General features: G+C 39.8%; 1 protein-coding gene across 1 annotated transcript in view; it reads right to left on the bottom strand.

Moving 5' to 3' along the window:
- Positions 1 to 20,182, bottom strand: part of Sap47 (Synapse-associated protein 47kD) — a 163,868-nt gene that overhangs the window by 102,341 nt on the left and 41,345 nt on the right. The window contains exon 3 of the mRNA XM_089239499.1: positions 17,909 to 18,055. Coding sequence (XP_089095625.1) covers positions 17,909 to 18,055 — 147 coding nt within the window. The remainder of the gene's footprint in view (positions 1 to 17,908; positions 18,056 to 20,182) is intronic.

The raw sequence follows: 20,182 nt of genomic DNA, 5'->3' as shown, positions 1-20,182 counted from the left end.
CTTACAAAAGACCTATTCATACCTCTGGCCTTATTGTTGCGGTGGGAGGAATCCTATCAGTGAAAATCCAGCACCCTACTGTTGACAACTGGGGGAAAACATCGTCTTACCTCAAGAGGCCTTGCCGTTTTTCAAAGGATTTTGGTAAAATCGTGTGCCCGATTCAGAAGATTTTCTTTGAATATGCGTAACGGTCGAAGGGTTAAAGATAAGACTTCTTATGCGTGTTTGGACCATCTTTTTGAAGCAACTAGGTAAGCAATAATTCCATTTATACAGTATCAAGTGGTTCTCGAAGGTTTGTCAACCCTCTTTTGCTAGCCATCGTTTCTCCGCTGCCTTCTAGAACAGTTCAGAGAAAAATGTTTAGAGCATGAAACACACGCATCAATGTCGCAAACTCACAGTGACACCCCTAGAAACCTTGAGGCACACTTTGAAAACCACTGCTATTTAAAATTCTTTATGTAAAAAACTTTATATTAATAGATAGCAAAAGGTTTCATGCTGGTTAGGGGCGGCTTTGGTACTAAATAAAAAAAAAAAGAATTCTAGCAGAAAAACTCTGAAAAAATATTTTGTCAGTCAGAGACACCAACATGAAGAAAACATTGAGGGGAGTGGAAGTTGTCAATCGTCCGGTCCCGAGCCCATACACTGGGGAAGGGGCAAACGTTGCATTGCATTTTATATTCATTAATTATTGTTGACGCTCAGCCACCCCTCAAAAAAATTTATTTGGGGGAAAGAGCTGAAATGGTCTCAGCCACTAGGTTCCAGCACCTATGTATCAGTAAAATTAAAACTGTAAATGATTAGTAGGAGAGAAACGATTTCTTTTAAGCATTTCATCTAGCTCAAAAATACAGTGGGGGGTTCTCAGGGTCATTTTACAACTTTTACGCCAGAAGAGATCCAAAATTACGTCTCACACTATTGACAGTTTAGTCAGGAGCCGCCCTTGATGCTGGGACCCCACACCTTGGTATCAAGCCGCTCCAGACTTGCTTCTTTCACTGAATCCCAGACCTGGATTTTTCGTACCTACCCGCCCCCCCCCCCCCGAAATGTAAATACTGTGGTTAGTGCAAAATAAAAACTAAACTTCCTATTTCTTGGAACAAGCAGTGCGTAAGCATAGTAGTTAGTCTTTTCGCTTGTATTACGCAAGATAAATATTTGTTAAAACGTCCTTGCCAGATGTTCAGAACTTCCCAGCATGGCCCACACAGTCAAAGGGCTGATATCCCTGAAGAGACAGAGCCCAGGCCATGTCTGGTCTGACAGATGCTCAGAACTGAATCGCAATAGCATGCATTTTAGTTGATTACTTGAATTTACTTGGGGAGTGAAGAGAATCATGGTTCCCAGAATTGGGGGCTGACGGCTCCAGCCCAGGAGCCCAGTTTTCCACCTTACAACAGATTCTCTTTGAAAGGGCCCATGAAAAGTCTGGTTTGGGAGTCCTGCTGCAGCATGTGGGAGGCCATGGTGGGGGGTACAAGGAATATCTTACGGAAAATCTTGCGTTACTAACGTAAAAAAATTAGCATTTCAAAATGAAGGAATTTAATTAAAATATTATAGATATTTTTCTTCGAATTTTTTAAACCATCTATTTGTGATCACCCAAGGAAGAGCAAGGGCCATCTTTTTGTTTCTTTCCTGCAAGCGATTCTGGGGCCATGGTTTCATTTGAAGCGATATTTTTGACTTTCGAAATTAAACAGTGCCGAGTATAGCAGTGATTCCTGAAGAGGTGTGCCGTGAGATAGGTCAGGGTAGGGTGCTGCTATACAGTATTTCCGAAGTAGAATTCAGTGGCAGTTCCTGTCAGGAAATTTTTTTCAGGAGGTTGCAGAATCAAATATTCATTGTTAGATACAGGTGGTCAATTTTCAAAAACATTATTCTTTTAATTAACATTGATACAGAATTTGTTCAAATTAATTTATTAGATAATTTGTGAAAAAAAATATTGCTATATAATATCTATATCCACATAAAACTTCTCGCACAAAATCAAGTCTATTTTCAGTCATCTGAAAAAAAAAAAATATATATATATATATATACAGTATTATTTATATTTTCCTGGAATACAAATGTAATGCAGTAAACATATGATTGCGTAACATATGATTGGCTTTTGATATGCTGCAGTACTAAATTTTTTGTGTGTTTTTAATTTTTTTTCACTGGGAAACTTCCACTGGAGAAGTCCCACACCGAGGGGTTAGTGCACCAGCCTCTCGGTGAGTATAAAAATAGGCTGCCATTCAGAATCGGCAATAAATTATAGGTCCTGGTCTAATTTGCCCTCGTGTGCAGAAAATGACAGTGGTGCGACAAATATACGAAATAAAAATATACAGAAAACAAATATATGATAAAACTATACATTTTATCTAGCTGAGAAAACATTTGCAAATTTGGGACAAAGGGACGCTGAACCAATGTTTCGCATGGATGAAAATTTTCTCTTGGCTCACCCTGCCTAAAATATACAGCAGCTGCTTTCAACTTTTTTTTGTGACGCAAGCTAAAGTACATTATTTCCATAATGGAGCACCGCACACAAGCCTCTTTCTATTTATCAGATTCTCTGATTTATTTTATTGCTCTGGAGCAACCATGAGCTCCCAAGAAGTGTGCATGGAACCAGAAGGGCTCCGCGGAGTGCTGGCTGATAACCGCTGTTATACAGTGTTTTTACAAAAATATAAACAGGAAAAAAATTAAAATTTTTTTTTGCAAATACATTTTTGATTTTTTATATCCTTCAGAGAAGGGGGGACATCGGTGTGAGCACCCACGGGTTGAAAATACTTCCAACGCCCCTGCTCCCGAAGCGGTGTGCCAGAGGTGGAAAATGAGAGTGTGATGGATGTGATGAAATCTGTGCTTATTAATCTAGAGGTGCCACAACTTGTAACATATCGCCCCTAGGGCTTTATGTCCCATTAACCCCCTTTCCTGTTAACCTTACATTAATACAGAGTGGACCCCGGGGGAGGACCCGTTCTAGTCACAGTATTTTCGTTGATATAATGTTTGTTTGTTTATTTTTCAATATTTATACTGTAATGATATACATGTACATTGTATGAAATGTGACTAATGCTTATATATACCTCGTCTCACGAGCGGAGGTACCCGCAGACTTCCGTTTCGTCATCACGATTCCACGATCTGAAAATGCCATAGCCTTGTCAACAAAGGGAGAAGCCTAATCAACTTCCTCCATCTTGTTGAGCCTGTTGCCACCCATAGAAAAATAATACTCTTCCGATAATTACAAATCACCCTACAATATGCAAATACATCGAGTGATGTCATAGTTTTCTCCGTGCGCCAGAGGACAACAGTATGCCGATTGGTCTGTCGCAAAACCTGCTCTCCGCCACTATATATACTCCTGGCTGATGCTTCGGGAGTGCATTCTCTCATTCATTCTACACTCTCTCATTCATCTCACTTCATCAGCTAAGCAGTTCTTAGTGTAGAGCAGGAAGCTCTCACCTTAACCCTAATAATGTTCAACTAATATTTCAATTGTTCTGTTTCGAGCTGGTCCGGGTAGTTAGCGGTGCATCCTGCAGTGATGTGGTTGCAACTTCATTCAACGAGCTACGATGTTCGACCTCTTCATGTGATGAGATGTCACTAGTGTCTGTTGTCTTCTGTCAAATAAGTCGAGTGTCTTGTGTGCCTTGTCATTGATGCGCTGACAGGTGAATCACTATCTGGCGTCATTATCGTCTAGTTCCTCAGAGAGCTCTTCAGAATTCTCTTAGCCTGAGGGACCCTTGCTGACATGGTTAGGTGAGATCTTATGTTATAGTTTGGCAGTTGTGTTCAACTATATTTATTTGATCTATTTAATGAGAGTAACATGATATAACATAATTGTGAAGTAATAAATGATTTAAATTAGAGAACTGCCTGTATTTTCTTTGTTGCCAACGACTTACTCTGTGGATGAAAGAATCACGGGATGTAGCCGTTAAGAGATGCTACAAACTGGATAGCATTCTTGTTGTGCACCGGGTACCTACAAACAAAAAGGATTGCCACAAATCCATAATAGTTCAGTTCTCATCAAAAATAGAGAGCAATCATAGCAGCGGAGCAGAAACACCTACTAGCATCAGACTTAAACTCTCGCTTTAACGAGACGCAGGTATACCTGAATGAGCACTTAGCCCCCGGATTAAAAAAACTGCTCTAACAATGTAAGTCATTCAAAAATTATAACTTCAAATTTTGTTGGGTTAAAGATGGCAAAATTTTTGTACAACAGACTGAAAAATCCAGGGTGTTTAGAATAAGACAAAAATCAAACTTAGATAATGTCTCAGTTGTTTAATGTGGAAACTGATGATCTGGCCGTCTTTGAATATATCGCAAATTATGTAACTCTGAACAGCCTGGAAGATTTACTAATTTTTGTGCCCTACAAAAAATTCTTTTGTATTTAATGTGTTACATTTAAGTATACAGAGCGTAAGATCAAATTTTGATGAACTTACTGCAGATTTATCTGATATGTTTGACAAAATTGATATACTGATATTATCCGAAATATGGATCAATGATGACGATATAGACTAATACCAAATTGAACACTTTGAGTGAGTGAGTGAGTGAGTGAGAGAGAGGGGGGGAGAGAGATAAATACTGATTTTTAGCCCTCCAAGTCAGAATATCAGAGGAAAAAATGTTTTTGAATAAGCTGTGGCTTGGAATCAAGCCTTGCCCTTGAGAGCAAAGGGCCCAGGGGTCTCACAAAAATGAGGCCACGTTGAAATTTTTGAGAGTAAGCATGCAGATTTGTAGGCTAGAATTTTTAGCAAAGGTAGGACCTTGAAAAAAATCACTTGAGCCATGATGCAATCCCTGCACCCCAGTTAGTAACTATCTGTAAAAAAATTTATGAAAAGCAGACCTACACAACAAATTTTCATCAGTTATTTTTTCATTAAAGAATGCATTTTTTTGCCTATGAAACCTGGCCAAAAGGAACCAGAAAAAAATACTAATATTCGAATACAATACACTACATTTCGTACATTTGACTATTTTTTCTTCTTTGAGGATTATTAAAATACTGTATTACTGATGAAACATACAGAATCAAACATTATTGAAATTCATGAGTACTGCTTTGAAAATACTGTAAGCAGCAGTGCCAGAACTGGAGGGGAAACTGCCCAGGGTGGCAGTTTTAGGTGGGAACAAAGAACACCATTAAAAATTATTAAATTTTAAAGTTGTGGGGGCAAAATAATGTTTGCCACAGGTGGCTAAATCATGTTTGCCACAGGTGGCTAAATCATGTTTGCCACAGGTGGCTGAATCATGTTTGCCCTGGGCAGCAAAAATCCTAGTTATGGCCCTGGTAAACAGTAACATCAAAGTAGTATATAGGCCACATACGTAGTCAAACCTTTATTCAAAAATAAATGAAATGAAATGATGTGCTTGTGATCAAGATTCACTGTGTTCATTCCCTGGTTCAATGATTGATTTTGTTAATCTGGTTTTGGATTTCTTATACATATAACATTAATTTAAGTATCAAGTATTTTGATGTACCTATGAGAATTTTATTTTTTATTGATTACATTTTTTATTGCTTGATTAAGCTATTATCAAACTCCAAGATAATTTTTCAGAAGATGAGTTTTGCTAAAAATTAAAACTAAGTACGGAAGAAGCAACCAAGAATGTATTTACCAAAAAACTCAGGAAAAAGCAAACATTATCCATTACGGAAATTTTGTCATTAAGAATTATATAATAACATTGCTTGATAGATACATCATCCATTCGTAAACTTAGACACTGCCTGTGGTGAGTGTATGAATAATTATGTGGTAAAAATACACTGATTACACTGATACATTGATGCCTAACAATATAAAGTATACACATATGCCATGATAAAAAATAAATTCTGGGCCAAGTTATAATTACTTATTGAATCAAGAAAAATGTGATGCAACATTCACATTCAAACTATTACTCTTAATAACTGTTCTAATAATTTTTCTCTAATTTCTCACATTAGCATCATTTCATGATAACCTATGTAAAATGTATTTTGTAGCCCTAATGAAGAACAATTTTTCTAACCTTTTTTGAATTGAATATGTTTTTTCAACTCGTGTGACAATATTGGATGTATCCTCCAAAAACTTGCGTAGCAAAATGCTTTAACAATACCCCACAAGTATTACAGCAGAACTTTGTAAGCACTATTGTTGAGCATAACTCAACACCTGCATAAGGTATCAATAAAAATTTGATCTAGAACCCTCACAATTTTTAATATTGTTTTATGTATCATTTTTATAGTTGACCCACTCCAATTCATTCATCTACAAATCAACAGAAAAAATTTTACCTGTAAACTGAAAATTTTTTTATGGAAATTTTCAAATAATCTGGAATCATGCTTAAAAAGAACATAACAAATATTTTGGAATATCATTTTTATTTGTAAATGATGAATGATATTGTCAAAAATTAAAAACTTTCCTATACTATACATATTGAAATATGCGAGCAAAAAATGCCATAAAAATTTTTGAACTAGCTAATATATGGGCAATTTAAAAAAATAAGTACTCAAACAAGATCTAAAAGATGTACTGTATTTTAACGTGTACAGGGAACCCCCAATATTTTGGGCTTAAAATTTGGAAAAAAGTCAATGATATATCTATAATATATGGCTGGACAAATCGCAAAAAAAAATCTAAGCGGCAGAAAAAATTTTTAGGCAGCAAAAATATTTTTAACTGAATAAACCTGGTGACAATTATGACAACCATATTTTTATGGGCATCTTTTTATCAGCCACCTCGTTGGGCATTTTGCCTGTTGTGGCGTTGTATTTGTATGTATAAAAAGGTCTAAAACAATGCTTTATTTGATTTTTTTTTCTCGGCATAGTGACTCTTTCATATTGGCAGATATGCTGATATAAATTCTAAACATTTTGTGCTGCTCTCAGCCTGCAATTTACTATCTACACAAAGAAAATTGTAGGTGCCAATACCAATTTAGTCACCATGGCCACCTGGAATTTGTCTACCCCTGCTATAATACTATCCATGTATAAGAAACCCCTCCTATTTTTGGGACCCAATTTTTGCTAAAAAAAGGTTCTTTAAACATGCTAAAATGCATTATTCACGTTTGAATTGCCATTGACACAACCTCCACCCACATTGTTTTTTAATCTGATAAACCCAGTTTCTTTTTTGTTTTTTTTTTTCAAATACAGTATAAAACCTCATTAAAACGGACAAATAGGGGCTAAAGGTTATCCATTATAATGAAAGTCCAGTTTTTAACAAATGATTCTTATACGGGTGTAATGCTACAGAGTATATTAATGAAAAAATAGTAGTTAGCTGTAAAAAGTGTTTATATTACATATCAAACAAAAAACAGCCTTCAGCATAAGTTGAATTGAAAAAGTTGTGCATATATATACTGCATTAATCTTAATTTTTCTGGCTGGCAAGTGGTATGAGTTATGCAGTGGCACATCTGTGTGTTCATGCAAAACAAAACAAGCGACAAGTGAAGTCTGTCATAGTGAGGTTCTACTGTATATATATTTATATGTACATATAAATATTTATACTGTAATTTTTTTAAATAAAAAACATGTTGTAACGAATCTATTTTCCCAGTATGGATATTTTTACTAACTCTCTGTGGCCTTACAGCACCTAATGCGTTTTGTTTGTTTATACGTTGTTAAAAGAAGTTGAGAAGAGAAAATCTATCTTCCAGGAGAAGAGAACGTGAGTTGGAATGTGGCTTCCGTTCTGTATGGTTGTCTGTTTTGAGTGTGCTTCAAAATAAAGGCTTCTTCGTTAAGTTTCGTAGTTTCGTGTATAAATTGGACACCCCCTCCAATATCAAGAGCTTGGGGATATTCCGCCACCTCACGGAAAAGAGACTCACCTTCAACGCGACGTCCCCTTATAAAACTGGCGCCCAACGTCGTGGCTCGAACTCAAGGCAGTACGAAACGGACATTCGAACTCGGTTGTGAGGTTCCTGATAGTGCCTAGAAGAAATGGCTTACCTGGCCAAAGGTAAGAAACGTGATTTGATCCTACTCGCTCTAGAATTAGGAGAGGAAGTTCCGAATGATTCGCGTGTAGTAGATCTCAAGCATATAATAACAAAGTCCTCCGGTTATGAGGAAGAATTCGTGAAAGCCCTGCTGGCTACTATTATCGGAGAAAGAGAGGGAGAAGAAGAATGAGCCAGAATAGCCGAAGAAAGAGAGAAAGAACGAATCGCACTAGAATGTTCGTTTGAACTTGAAAAGATGCGGTTGCAGCTCGAGTTTCAACGACTCTCGCAACCGGCAGAAGAGTCATCCGTGGCTCTCATCGATCAGCCCAAGTTCGACGTGAAGAGGTTGATCCCGAATTTCCATCCGAATGAAGATGATATGTCGCTATTCCTAAAGTTGTTTGAAAGACAGCTAAAATTCTTGAAAGTGGAGAAGGTGAACTGGGTTGCGTATCTGCTGGGAGTTTTGCCGAATGAAGTTGCTAAGCTTATTGCTCGAGAACCTGAAGATAAGGCCCATGATTACGACCACATCCGCGAGGTTCTCTTACGCCGTTTCAAGCTGAGTGCGGAAAGGTTCCGGCAGCTCTTCTCTACGCACAGAAAATCCCCTGGAAGTACCTGGAAGGACTATCACTTTGAGATCCAAAGTTATTTCGAAGGCTGGCTGTCCGAACTGAACATCAGCAACTTTGACGAGCTGAAAGATCTGATGATTTCGGATCAGATGAAGAAGAGGATCCCACCTGAAGTTAAAGAACATTTTCTGGATGTTTGGAGTGAGTGGACTACCCCTGATGAAATCGTGGAGAAGCTTGATGCTTATGATAACCTTCGAAACAAAAAGAGCGAGATCCAATATGAGAGGAAGAGGTTGCAGTCAAAGCAACATGAACCCCTTAGGTCCCCAGTGCGACAAAGAGACTTTCATTCTAATCAATGTGCGAATCCGGAATCGGAAGATGCAGGACGTCATCCTGTCTTAAGATGTTATGGTTGTGGGGAACCTGGTGTTACCAACTCCCGATGCCGAACGTGTAATCCTCCAACGGATAGACCAGGACCCAGTGTCAACGCTTTGGACTTATACAGTTTATCATCCCATCCTAATATGGAATCGAAAGATGCCAGTAGCAGTCATATCCTAAAATGTTACGGATGCGGAGAACCTGGTGTCGTCAAGTCCCGATGTCGAACGTGTAATCCTGCTACGAACACCCCAGAAGTTAGTGTCGACGCCTTGGCCTTTTACAGTTTCTCAACTGAGAGACGTCAAAGAAATGCTATCGAAGTCATGATCTGTCATAAGCATGGAGCAGTGTGTGCTGACACGGGTGCCACACATTCAGTGGCAGGGGAGAAGCTATACCATCTCCTACAAGAACATGGCTTGCCCTTTTCCCGCAAGACTATTGTTATGAGACTAGCCGATGGATATGCTCGTAGAGCCGAAGTCCTAACAACGACTGTGGACATCAACGTCCAAGGTAAAATGGTTCCCACCGAGTTGATGGTGCTTCCACACGCCAGAGAAAACCGAACCCTTCTCGGTATGGACTTTCTCGGAGATGCCGGGATCGTCCTGGACGTTCAGCAAGGAAAGTGGTACTTCTCTGAAGCTCCTGAGACGCGATATCCGTTCATCGAGAGCCCATCGGAAAACAGTGCACTCCTGCTGGCACTACCTGCTGAATCACCCTCATATCGACTTCGTGAAGATGAAGGTACCCACCTCACCCATCAGCAACGTGAAGTCCTTGATTCTCTCCTTGAAAAGTATCAGAGATGTTTCAAACCAGGGGGAGAACCGACCCCTTTCATCGAACACCACATCAACACAGGTGACCATATGTCTGTAGCTGTTCCTCCATACAAAATGAATCCCACCAAAAAAGAGATTCTGAAACAAGAAATCGACAAGCTCTTGGCTGAGGGGATAATTGAGGAATGCGAATCCCCATATGCGTCCCCCGTGGTACTCATCCCCAAGCCTAATGGTACAATTCGCTTGTGCGTCGACTACAGGAAACTCAATGCCATCACCGTTGCTGACTCTTATCCTCTTCCACGAATGAACGACCTGCTCCATGAGGCTCGACCTAAATCCTTCATGACAACTATTGACCTCCGATCAGGCTATCACCAGGTGAAGATGCATCCCGCTGACCAAGACAAAACGGCTTTTGTGTGTCCTTTTGGTACTTACAGATATCTACAAATGCCGTTTGGGTTGCGAAATGCTCCTGCCACCTTCCAGAGGCTAATAGATCGATTCAGAAGTGGACTTGGAGACATTCTTACTCTCACTTATCTTGATGACATCATAATCTTGTCAGATATGTTTGAGCAACACTGTGCAGATCTACAAGCTGTTTTTGAAAGGCTCCTTGTCTTCAAACTTCATGCGAACAGAGAGAAATGTCAGTTCGCGTGCTCTCGTGTAAAATATCTAGGATTTTGGATTACTTCTGAGGGTATCGAAGTAGATCCCGACAAGGTCTCTTCAATTCAAAAAATTCCCCCACCAAGGAACATCAAGGAGCTACAATCCTTCCTTCAGACATGCTCCTGGTTCCGTAGATACATACGGGATTTTGCCGAAATTTCTCGTCCACTCAGTGATCTGACAAACAAGAAGGTTCAGTGGCATTGGGAAACCCTCCAGCAACAGGCCTTCGAGACCCTTAAAAAGAGGCTGACCAGCCCTCCTGTGTTGAAACAGGCTGATGGAACCATACCATATATTATTCGCACTGATGCAAGCAACTATGCCCTTGGAGCTGTGTTACTCCAAAGCCAAGGGTCGGATGAACACCCTATCGAGTATGCTAGCAGACTTCTCACAGCAGCGGAACAAAACTATTCTACGACGGAGAGGGAGGCTCTTGCTGTAGTCTGGGCCTTAAAGAAATTTCGTGGCTATGTTGAAGGAGCGGAAATAACGGTAGCGTCCGACCATCAACCATTGAAGTGGCTTCTCAATCTCAAATCGCCATCGGGAAGACTTGCAAGATGGGCGCTGGAATTACAATCTTTCAACCTGAAAGTACAGTATATACCTGGAAAAGTGAATAGTATAGCTGATATGTTGTCACGCCCAGTCTGTGCTGAAGTGAATTCTCGCGAAGTTTTGAATATATTTGTGGCTGACCTACCAGCAAGAACTCCTAGAACTATTCGAGAGTCCCAACTTGGCGACGAAGATTTGAGGAAAATTATTCAAAGCTTTGAATCTACCCGGAAAACTGAAGATTACGCGAACTGGACAGAACGTGGATTCGTGTTGAACCAAGGAGTGCTTTACAGATATGCCCCAGATGCCGACTCAGAAGAGGCCCAATTGGTCATACCGAACAACGAGCGTGAATCCATACTTCGGTATCACCATGATGATCCAGCAGCTGGACACTATGGGGAAGAAGGAACTTATCATAGGATTGCAAAGCGCTACTACTGGACTGGCATGCGAAGATACATCGCTGACTATGTGAAGAACTGTCCTGAATGTGCCCGTTACAAAGCAACGAATCAGAAGCCGGCTGGACTACTTCGAACTCCCGTGTATTCTCAGCGCTTTGAGATCATCTCTATTGACTTGTTTGGACCATTACCCAAGACCGAAACCGGTAAACAGTGGATCTTCATTGTCGAAGATTGTGCCACTAAATGGGTTGAATTGTTTGCCCTCGACCGAGCTACTGCTCGTGAGTGTGCCTCCGTCCTGATCGAAGAAGTGTTCATGCGGTATGGGATACCACGGCGGATTATAAGTGACAATGGACCGCAATTCATTAGCTCGGTTCTACAACAAGTGTGCTACACGTTAAAGATAGACCACAACATTAACCCAGTATACTTTCCTCAAGCTAACCCGGTGGAGAGGAAGAATCGAGATTTGAAGCCTCGACTAGCAATTCTTGTTGGGGATACACACGATAACTGGGACTCCAAACTCCCAGTCATTCGCTTTGCCATGAACACTGCCAAATGCGACTCTACTGGTTGTACCGCTGCGTTTTTACAATTTGGACGAGAAATGAGGTCCATGGACGACGTAGTTCAAGATTTGCGGACGGTGGTGGGAAGTGACAACTTCGTATCTGAAATCACTCCTTACTTGAAGCGTTTCGCATCGATTACAAACTATGTAAGGGATCGGGTCGAGATGAAGCAAGACCAGCGCAAGAAATATTATGATCAGAATCGTCGTCAACTGTTTCTAGACCCTGGTGACAAAGTATGGGTATCTTTGCATTCCATCAGCAATGCTAAGAAAAAGTTAACCTCCAAATTCATGCCGAAGAGAGATGGCCCTTATCTCATTTTGACGCAGAAATCTCCTACATCGTATGTGGTTTCAAGTCTAGAAAAGCCCACCAAACCTATCGGAACCTACCATATATCGGCCTTGACACCTTTCCGAGGCACTGAGACTACGCCCGTGTCCCCTCTGAAACCAAGAGGCCGTCCACCCAAAATGACAGCTAACCCTAGTCGACGTCCTCAGAACCGGTGTGACTCGAGGACTGAACTTCGACCTGAGACAAGAGTGTCAGCAGTTGCCCAGAGCTTCCCGTTCTGTTCGTCGGAAACTACTCCCAAAGGAAAGATGGCTGTTACTGGCTCCTCGCCGAGACGTCGTCGGAGCCAGAGAGGGAGATTGTAACGAATCTATTTTCCCAGTATGGATATTTTTACTAACTCTCTGTGGCCTTACAGCACCTAATGCGTTTTGTTTGTTTATACGTTGTTAAAAGAAGTTGAGAAGAGAAAATCTATCTTCCAGGAGAAGAGAACGTGAGTTGGAATGTGGCTTCCGTTCTGTATGGTTGTCTGTTTTGAGTGTGCTTCAAAATAAAGGCTTCTTCGTTAAGTTCCGTAGTTTCGTGTATAAATTGGACACCCCCTCCAATATCAAGAGCTTGGGGATATTCCGCCACCTCACGGAAAAGAGACGCACCTTCAACGCGACGTCCCCTTAGGGGTCGGTTCTCCCCCTGGTTTGAAACATCTCTGATACTTTTCAAGGAGAGAATCAAGGACTTCCCGTTGCTGATGGGTGAGGTGGGTACCTTCATCTTCACGAAGTCGATATGAGGGTGATTCAGCAGGTAGTGCCAGCAGGAGTGCACTGTTTTCCGATGGGCTCTCGATGAACGGATATCGCGTCTCAGGAGCTTCAGAGAAGTACCACTTTCCTTGCTGAACGTCCAGGACGATCCCGGCATCTCCGAGAAAGTCCATACCGAGAAGGGTTCGGCTTTCTCTGGCGTGTGGAAGCACCATCAACTCGGTGGGAACCATTTTACCTTGGACGTTGATGTCCACAGTCGTTGTTAGGACTTCGGCTCTACGAGCATATCCATCGGCTAGTCTCATAACAATAGTCTTGCGGGAAAAGGGCAAGCCATGTTCTTGTAGGAGATGGTATAGCTTCTCCCCTGCCACTGAATGTGTGGCACCCGTGTCAGCACACACTGCTCCACGCTTATGACAGATCATGACTTCGATAGCATTTCTTTGACGTCTCTCAGTTGAGAAACTGTAAAAAGCCAAGGCGTCGACACTAACTTCTGGGGTGATCGTAGCAGGATTGCACGTTCGACATCGGGACTTGACGACACCAGGTTCTCCGCATCCGTAACATCTTCGGATATGACTGCTACTGGCATCTTTCGATTCCATATTAGGATGGGATGATAAACTGTATAAGTCCAAAGCGTTGACACTGGGTCCTGGTCTATCCGTTGGAGGATTACACGTTCGGCATCGGGAGTTGGTAACACCAGGTTCCCCACAACCATAACATCTTAAGACAGGATGACGTCCTGCATCTTCCGATTCCGGATTCGCACGTTGATTAGAATGAAAGTCTCTTTGTCGCACTGGGGACCTAAGGGGTTCATGTTGCTTTGACTGCAACCTCTTCCTCTCATATTGGATCTCGCTCTTTTTGTTTCGAAGGTTATCATAAGCATCCAGCTTCTCCACGATCTCTTCAGGGGTAGTCCACTCGCTCCAAACATCCAGAAAATGTTCTTTAACTTCAGGTGGGATCCTCTTCTTCATCTGATTCGAAATCATCAGATCTTTCAGCTCGTCAAAGTTTCCAATGTTCAGTTCGGACAGCCAGCCTTCAAAGTAACTTTGGATCTCGAAATGATAGTCCTTCCAGGTACTTCCAGGTGCTTTTCTGTGAGTAGAGAAGAGCTGCCGGAACCTTTCCGCACTCAGCTTGAAACGGCGTAAGAGAACCTCGCGGATGTGGTCGTAATCATGGGCCTCATCTTCAGGTTCTCGAGCAATAAGCTTAGCAACTTCATTCGGCAAAACTCCCAGCAGATACGCAACCCAGTTCACCTTCTCCACTTTCAAGAATTTTAGCTGTCTTTCAAACAACTTTAGGAATAGCGACATATCATCTTCATTCGGATGGAAATTCGGGATCAACCTCTTCACGTCGAACTTGGGCTGATCGATGAGAGCCACGGATGACTCTTCTGCCGGTTGCGAGAGTCGTTGAAACTCGAGCTGCAACCGCATCTTTTCAAGTTCAAACGAACATTCTAGTGCGATTCGTTCTTTCTCTCTTTCTTCGGCTATTCGGGCTCATTCTTCTTCTCCCTCTCTTTCTCCGATAATAGTAGCCAGCAGGGCTTTCACGAATTCTTCCTCATAACCGGAGGACTTTGTTATTATATGCTTGAGATCTACTACACGCGAATCATTCGGAACTTCCTCTCCTAATTCTAGAGCGAGTAGGATCAAATCACGTTTCTTACCTTTGGCCAGGTAAGCCATTTCTTCTAGGCACTATCAGGAACCTCACAACCGAGTTCGAATGTCCGTTTCGTACTGCCTTGAGTTCGAGCCCCACGTTGGGCGCCAGTTTTATAAGGGGACGTCGTGTAGGAGGTGCGTCTCTTTCCCGGGAGATGGCGGAATAGTTCTAAACCCTTGATATTGGAGGGGTGTCCAATTAAAGCAGGGAAACTGCGGAACTTAAAGAAGAAGCCTTTATTTCGAAGCACACTCAAAACAGACAACCGTACAGAACGGAAGCCACATTCCAACTCACGTTCTCTTCTCTTGGAAGATAGATTTTCTATTCTCAACTTCTTTTAACAACGTATAAACAAACAAAACGCATTAGGTGCTGTAAGGCCACAGAGAGTTAGTAAAAAATATCCATACTGGGAAAATAGATTCGTTACAATGTTGATTTTCCAAATGGGACCTATAATCACAGAGCTCTTGTGGCCCAAATGTTCAACTGCTTTTCACAAGCCGTTACAGAGTATATATGTGAGGCATTTAAGAAATCAGATGTTCTGGGACTAATTTGTGATGAATCATGCGATGTATGCAATTTTAAGCAACTCATTGTATATTTTAGGTATATTGACACATACGGAACAGCACGCACTACTTTTGCTGATATAATTGACATCAATGATGGCAAATCAGGAACTATAGAGCAAGGACTTTTGGAAACTATTCGCAATTTGATTTGAATGTAAATAAAACTGTTGGCATGGGAACTGATGGGGCTGCTGTAATGACGGGCCACAAAGGTGGTGCAGCAGTCAAGCTGAAAGAAGCAGGAGCCGCATGCCTCATTCAAATACATTGCGCTACTCATGGGGTTTCTTTGGTTCTCTCACAGGCAGCAAGAAAATAAGCTGAAATAAAGCAGCTTGAAATAACTATTTCGCAACTGTATCATTTCTTCGATGATAGCTCGGTGAGAGAATCTGTTTTGCGCCAGATTACAGAAATAAATCACGATCCTGACATAACTTTGAAAAAACCCAAAAAAATTCATTGGCTTTCATTGTATAATGCTGTCAAAGCAGTGGTGAAATGCTATTATACGTCTATAATACAATCCTTGGAGCATATTGCTGAAAAGCAAACCGATATAAATTCAGTAAAAGCAAAAGGTTTGCTAGCAAAAATGAGACCCAACTTTCCTATATTTACTGGCTATAACATTAGATGTCTTGGAGCCTGTAAAAAAGTTATCTCTTTTTCAAGCACAAAATGTTATGTTTTCATAAATTGGGCCAATGGTAAAAAGTTGCATTAGCACTATGGAAGACCTTGAAATCACCAAATGTAGAAATGAGGCTCAATACGAAAATTATTGTGTCACTGAAAATAGATGTACAATGTATCAGGGGATTGAAATATTCCAAATACCGAAATGTGGCGGTATCAAGCCAAGATTCATATCTGCTGTGGTAGAAAACCTACACAGCAGATTTCCAGAAAAATCCTTAGAGATCTTGAAAAGCCCAAGCATAATTTTTGATCCGAAAAATTACCCAGACAAATCATAGCTTTCCACCTATTTGGAGGATGCGTTGAATACCGTTCTTCTCCACTTCAACACATTAATTGATGCTAATGCTGCCCTAGCAGATTTTAAGCACTTTAAGCAACTTGAAGTAAATTTTTGAAATCTCACCATGAGTGAGTATCTCAAGAAAATTATTACAGAATATGAAACAGATTTTCGTGAGTTTGTGAAACTGGAAAAAATATATGCAGTTTTGCCGGTGAGTTCAGCTGATGCTGAGAGAGGTTTCTCTGCTATGAAGAGAATCAAAACATGCATTTGTAGCAGGCTGAATGAAGAAAACCTACCGAAATTAATGATGATAGATCTGCAGGGACCAGTTTTAAGTGAAGCAGAAACTATCATTGAAAGAGCTAATGAATTGTTTTTTAAAATAAAAAGTAGATCAGGAGGATCATTGGATTGAATATCTGTCAATATTAGAAATGTATACATATATATATATATATAATTGTATATTTTATCATCACGTTGTGTATATTGTAGTATATTATTTGCTTTTCAATATATATGTATTGTAAATCTGAATGAATATTGCATTATCTGTGTATGCATATTTCATCCCTTTCTTCTATTTGTATAATAGTTTTTTTTATTATGCTGAAGTTATTAAATATGATTTGTTTAAACTTTATTCTTTTGATGTGTTGTACATTCTTTTGTATTATCTCAGCTTCATAATCTCATGTTGTTCCAGAAGCAGCATAATGAAACATTTTTAATGACTTTGTAATAATTATACTTAAGCCAGAATGATACTCAACGAAGGTAAGTACAACGAGTTGAAATGGTATAAACTAAACTTTTTCAATTAGACTTATGTGAGTGTTATATAAATAAGTGTGTGAAAAAGGGTTTCTAAGCATGAAAGATAAATTTTATTCACATTAGAACCAGTGTATAAGAAACCGGTGTAAAGGAAAACCAAAAAGTAATTGCATTTAGGAGGGACCCGGTTTTTCTCAACAACCTGGGCCCCGAGACCCAGGTTGTTCAGAACCCAGTGGCATCTCCGAAACCTATGTTCTAAGGAAATATCATTGTTTTGGTGGCATCATGGTCCATCCAGTGCACTTGTCTAATTTGATAGGGGGGGGGTGGGTGGGTGGTTCAATGTCCCACGGAAGCCATAAGAATTTTTCTTCCAAAAATTCATCATTCAGTTATTTATACATTGTTTACTTCAGCATCACATTCAGTTATATATATTGTAATTTAACTGTGGTATTTATAACTTAGATTTATTCGAAATTTCTTCAAACTGGTAACATCTTCAACCAAAAAAAAAAATTTTCAATCAGTATTATACATAAATTGTATTTCACATTCTTTTCTATGTCTGTGACGTAATTGTCTATTAAAATCATTTCTCACAGTTTTGATTTGAAAGTTATATATCTGTTGTAGATGAAGAAAATTTATTTGATTTTGAAAACTTACTGAAGACAGCATAAGAATCTGTTGCTTGATATTTTCTTCATCTTCACATCCAACCCAGGGAGGCACAGCTAAAACACTTGATTTTGATTTTGATGCTTTGCTACTAACAAATTCTTCATGTTCTTTATTAAAATCACCAAGAATGCTCTGAAAGAAAAGAAATATGTCATTACAAAAACATAAATCATCATCTTTAATGATAATAGTACATTAAAATAAAAGAAAACTGATATTTTGATCGATCGTTTCAGGCTGGCTACTTTTTATAAAGAAGCATTCCATCTTTCTCGAAAAGCAGAAAAAGTAAATCAGTTTTTCACCCCTTTCATCTTATAGCACACTTGAATCTACAGCTGAACTTCCATGGCACACTTAAATAAAAATTTTAAAAAGTACAATTTTAATAACTTAATTATAGACATGCAACAAAAAAAATAATCCCGAAACAAAAGTTAATTATATATCTGTGCTTGATGCTTTTGTACAATATTTTCTTCTTTAGGTAGTAAAATTTTAGAAAGGAACTGTCTTGAAGCATCGTCTAAGGATTTTAGAAAGGAACTGTCTTGAAGCATCGTCTAAGGATTCTAGATATGACAGTTTTAATTTTTAATTTTGTTCATTACGGGAAAAACTGGATTCAAAGGATTGGCATGTTAATAATGGAAGAAGTATTGTGCTATTCGTAATATTTTGAATCACTAGATGAGTTATCACAATCAAAGCAATTATCGATGAAATAAAATATACGTTGTCACTGTTTGAAAAAATCGAAAAATAAAAAGTATTTTTTACGATGTCTTGGCATGGATGGAGATACGGGGGCGTAACCTCCAGCATCAAAGCAAAGCCAACTGATTTAATGTATATGCTATACGCAACTGGGCTATCAATTTATAATAAACCTCTTATTCAGTCATTAAATTTAAAATCAAAAATTCCGAGTCAGGTCAGGCTATGAGGTTAAAAAAAAGCCGGGTTTATTTACGGCAAGCATAAAGTAAGTACAAACAATAAACTTCATTTAGTAATCCGCCCACCTGGTGCTGCGGACTACACAACCAATGAAAACAGGCTTACTTGGCGTTGTATTCAAAAATAAAGATAGTGATGTCAGATCAGAGGGAAGAAAAAAAAAAGGTAAGAAAAAAATCTTTATACTCTGCGCAAGCAGATAAACATAAGATTTAGATGTGTGATCATGGGAAAAGAAAAACAGCATTACTGCCTAACAACTGCCCTCCCTCACATGATCACGATAATTAAAAGTTCATAATTAAAATGTGTGCTAATAAATTGCCAGGAGCTTGGGTAATAAGAACGATTTTTTCGATTAGATTAGATTTTGGGTTTATTGGCGCAAGCAAGGACCAATAAGGTCAAAATGCGCCAAAACAAATGATTAATTAAAAACAAAATGAAACCCATACTTGTCAAGTCCAGAAAGTAAAACTATGCTTAAAACGTAAAACACTGACATGGATTGTAAATAACTATAATTTTTTGTAAAAACCAATGGTTTTGATGAATTTGAAAATGTGAGATGCATCGCAATGGTCCGATAAAATGTCACGAAGCGAAAGATGATTCTGACCAAAAGCGGTCGTAAAATGATGACGATGATGTGAACAAGTAAAAGCATGAGCAATTGTCAATGGACTTTGACAATGAGGGCAATCTGGTTGACTCTCTCCTAATAATAGATATGATTGTGTGAGGTGACTGTGTCCTATGCGTAACCAGGCAAGCAGAACTTCCTCCTTTCGGTTGGTCCTGAAGCTCGAACGCCAATGACCGCACCACTTCCCGGAGGATTGAGAAGTGGTCACTGGCAGGTACCAAAAGGCTATTATCAATGTTGGTTGTTATTCGAGCTGCGGTGTCTGCTTTTTCGTTGCCCAGTATTCCTGCATGACCTGGTACCCAGTGAAATTTTACTGTGGTACCGTGATGGATAATTCATGAAAGATGGCATGAATGAATGAATGAGCGTGAAATATACAGGAACACAGTGCTTGCAATGCGCTGAGAGAGTCGCTATAAATGATGCATCGTCTGTGGTGTTTGCGCCGTATATGACGTAGAGCCTGAAGAATTGCGTACAGTTCTGCCGAATAAATAGAGAATGTGTCGGGAAGTTTGAAAGGTGTTTCTTCACAGCAGATGTAGGCACAACCAGTATACCCAAGGCTCTTGGAGCCATCGGTATATATGGGGAAGTACCTATTGTACCTACCCCTGTGCCTAAAGAATATCAGTCGATATATGACATCT

Source organism: Pholcus phalangioides, unplaced genomic scaffold, assembly GCF_987345545.1.
Source record: "Pholcus phalangioides strain wild (caught in Gottingen) unplaced genomic scaffold, Ppha-v1.0 ptg000011l_1, whole genome shotgun sequence".
NCBI lineage: Eukaryota > Metazoa > Arthropoda > Arachnida > Araneae > Pholcidae > Pholcus > Pholcus phalangioides.
Note: the sequence above shows the minus strand (reverse complement) of the source record. Positions and strands in the feature narration are given on the sequence as shown.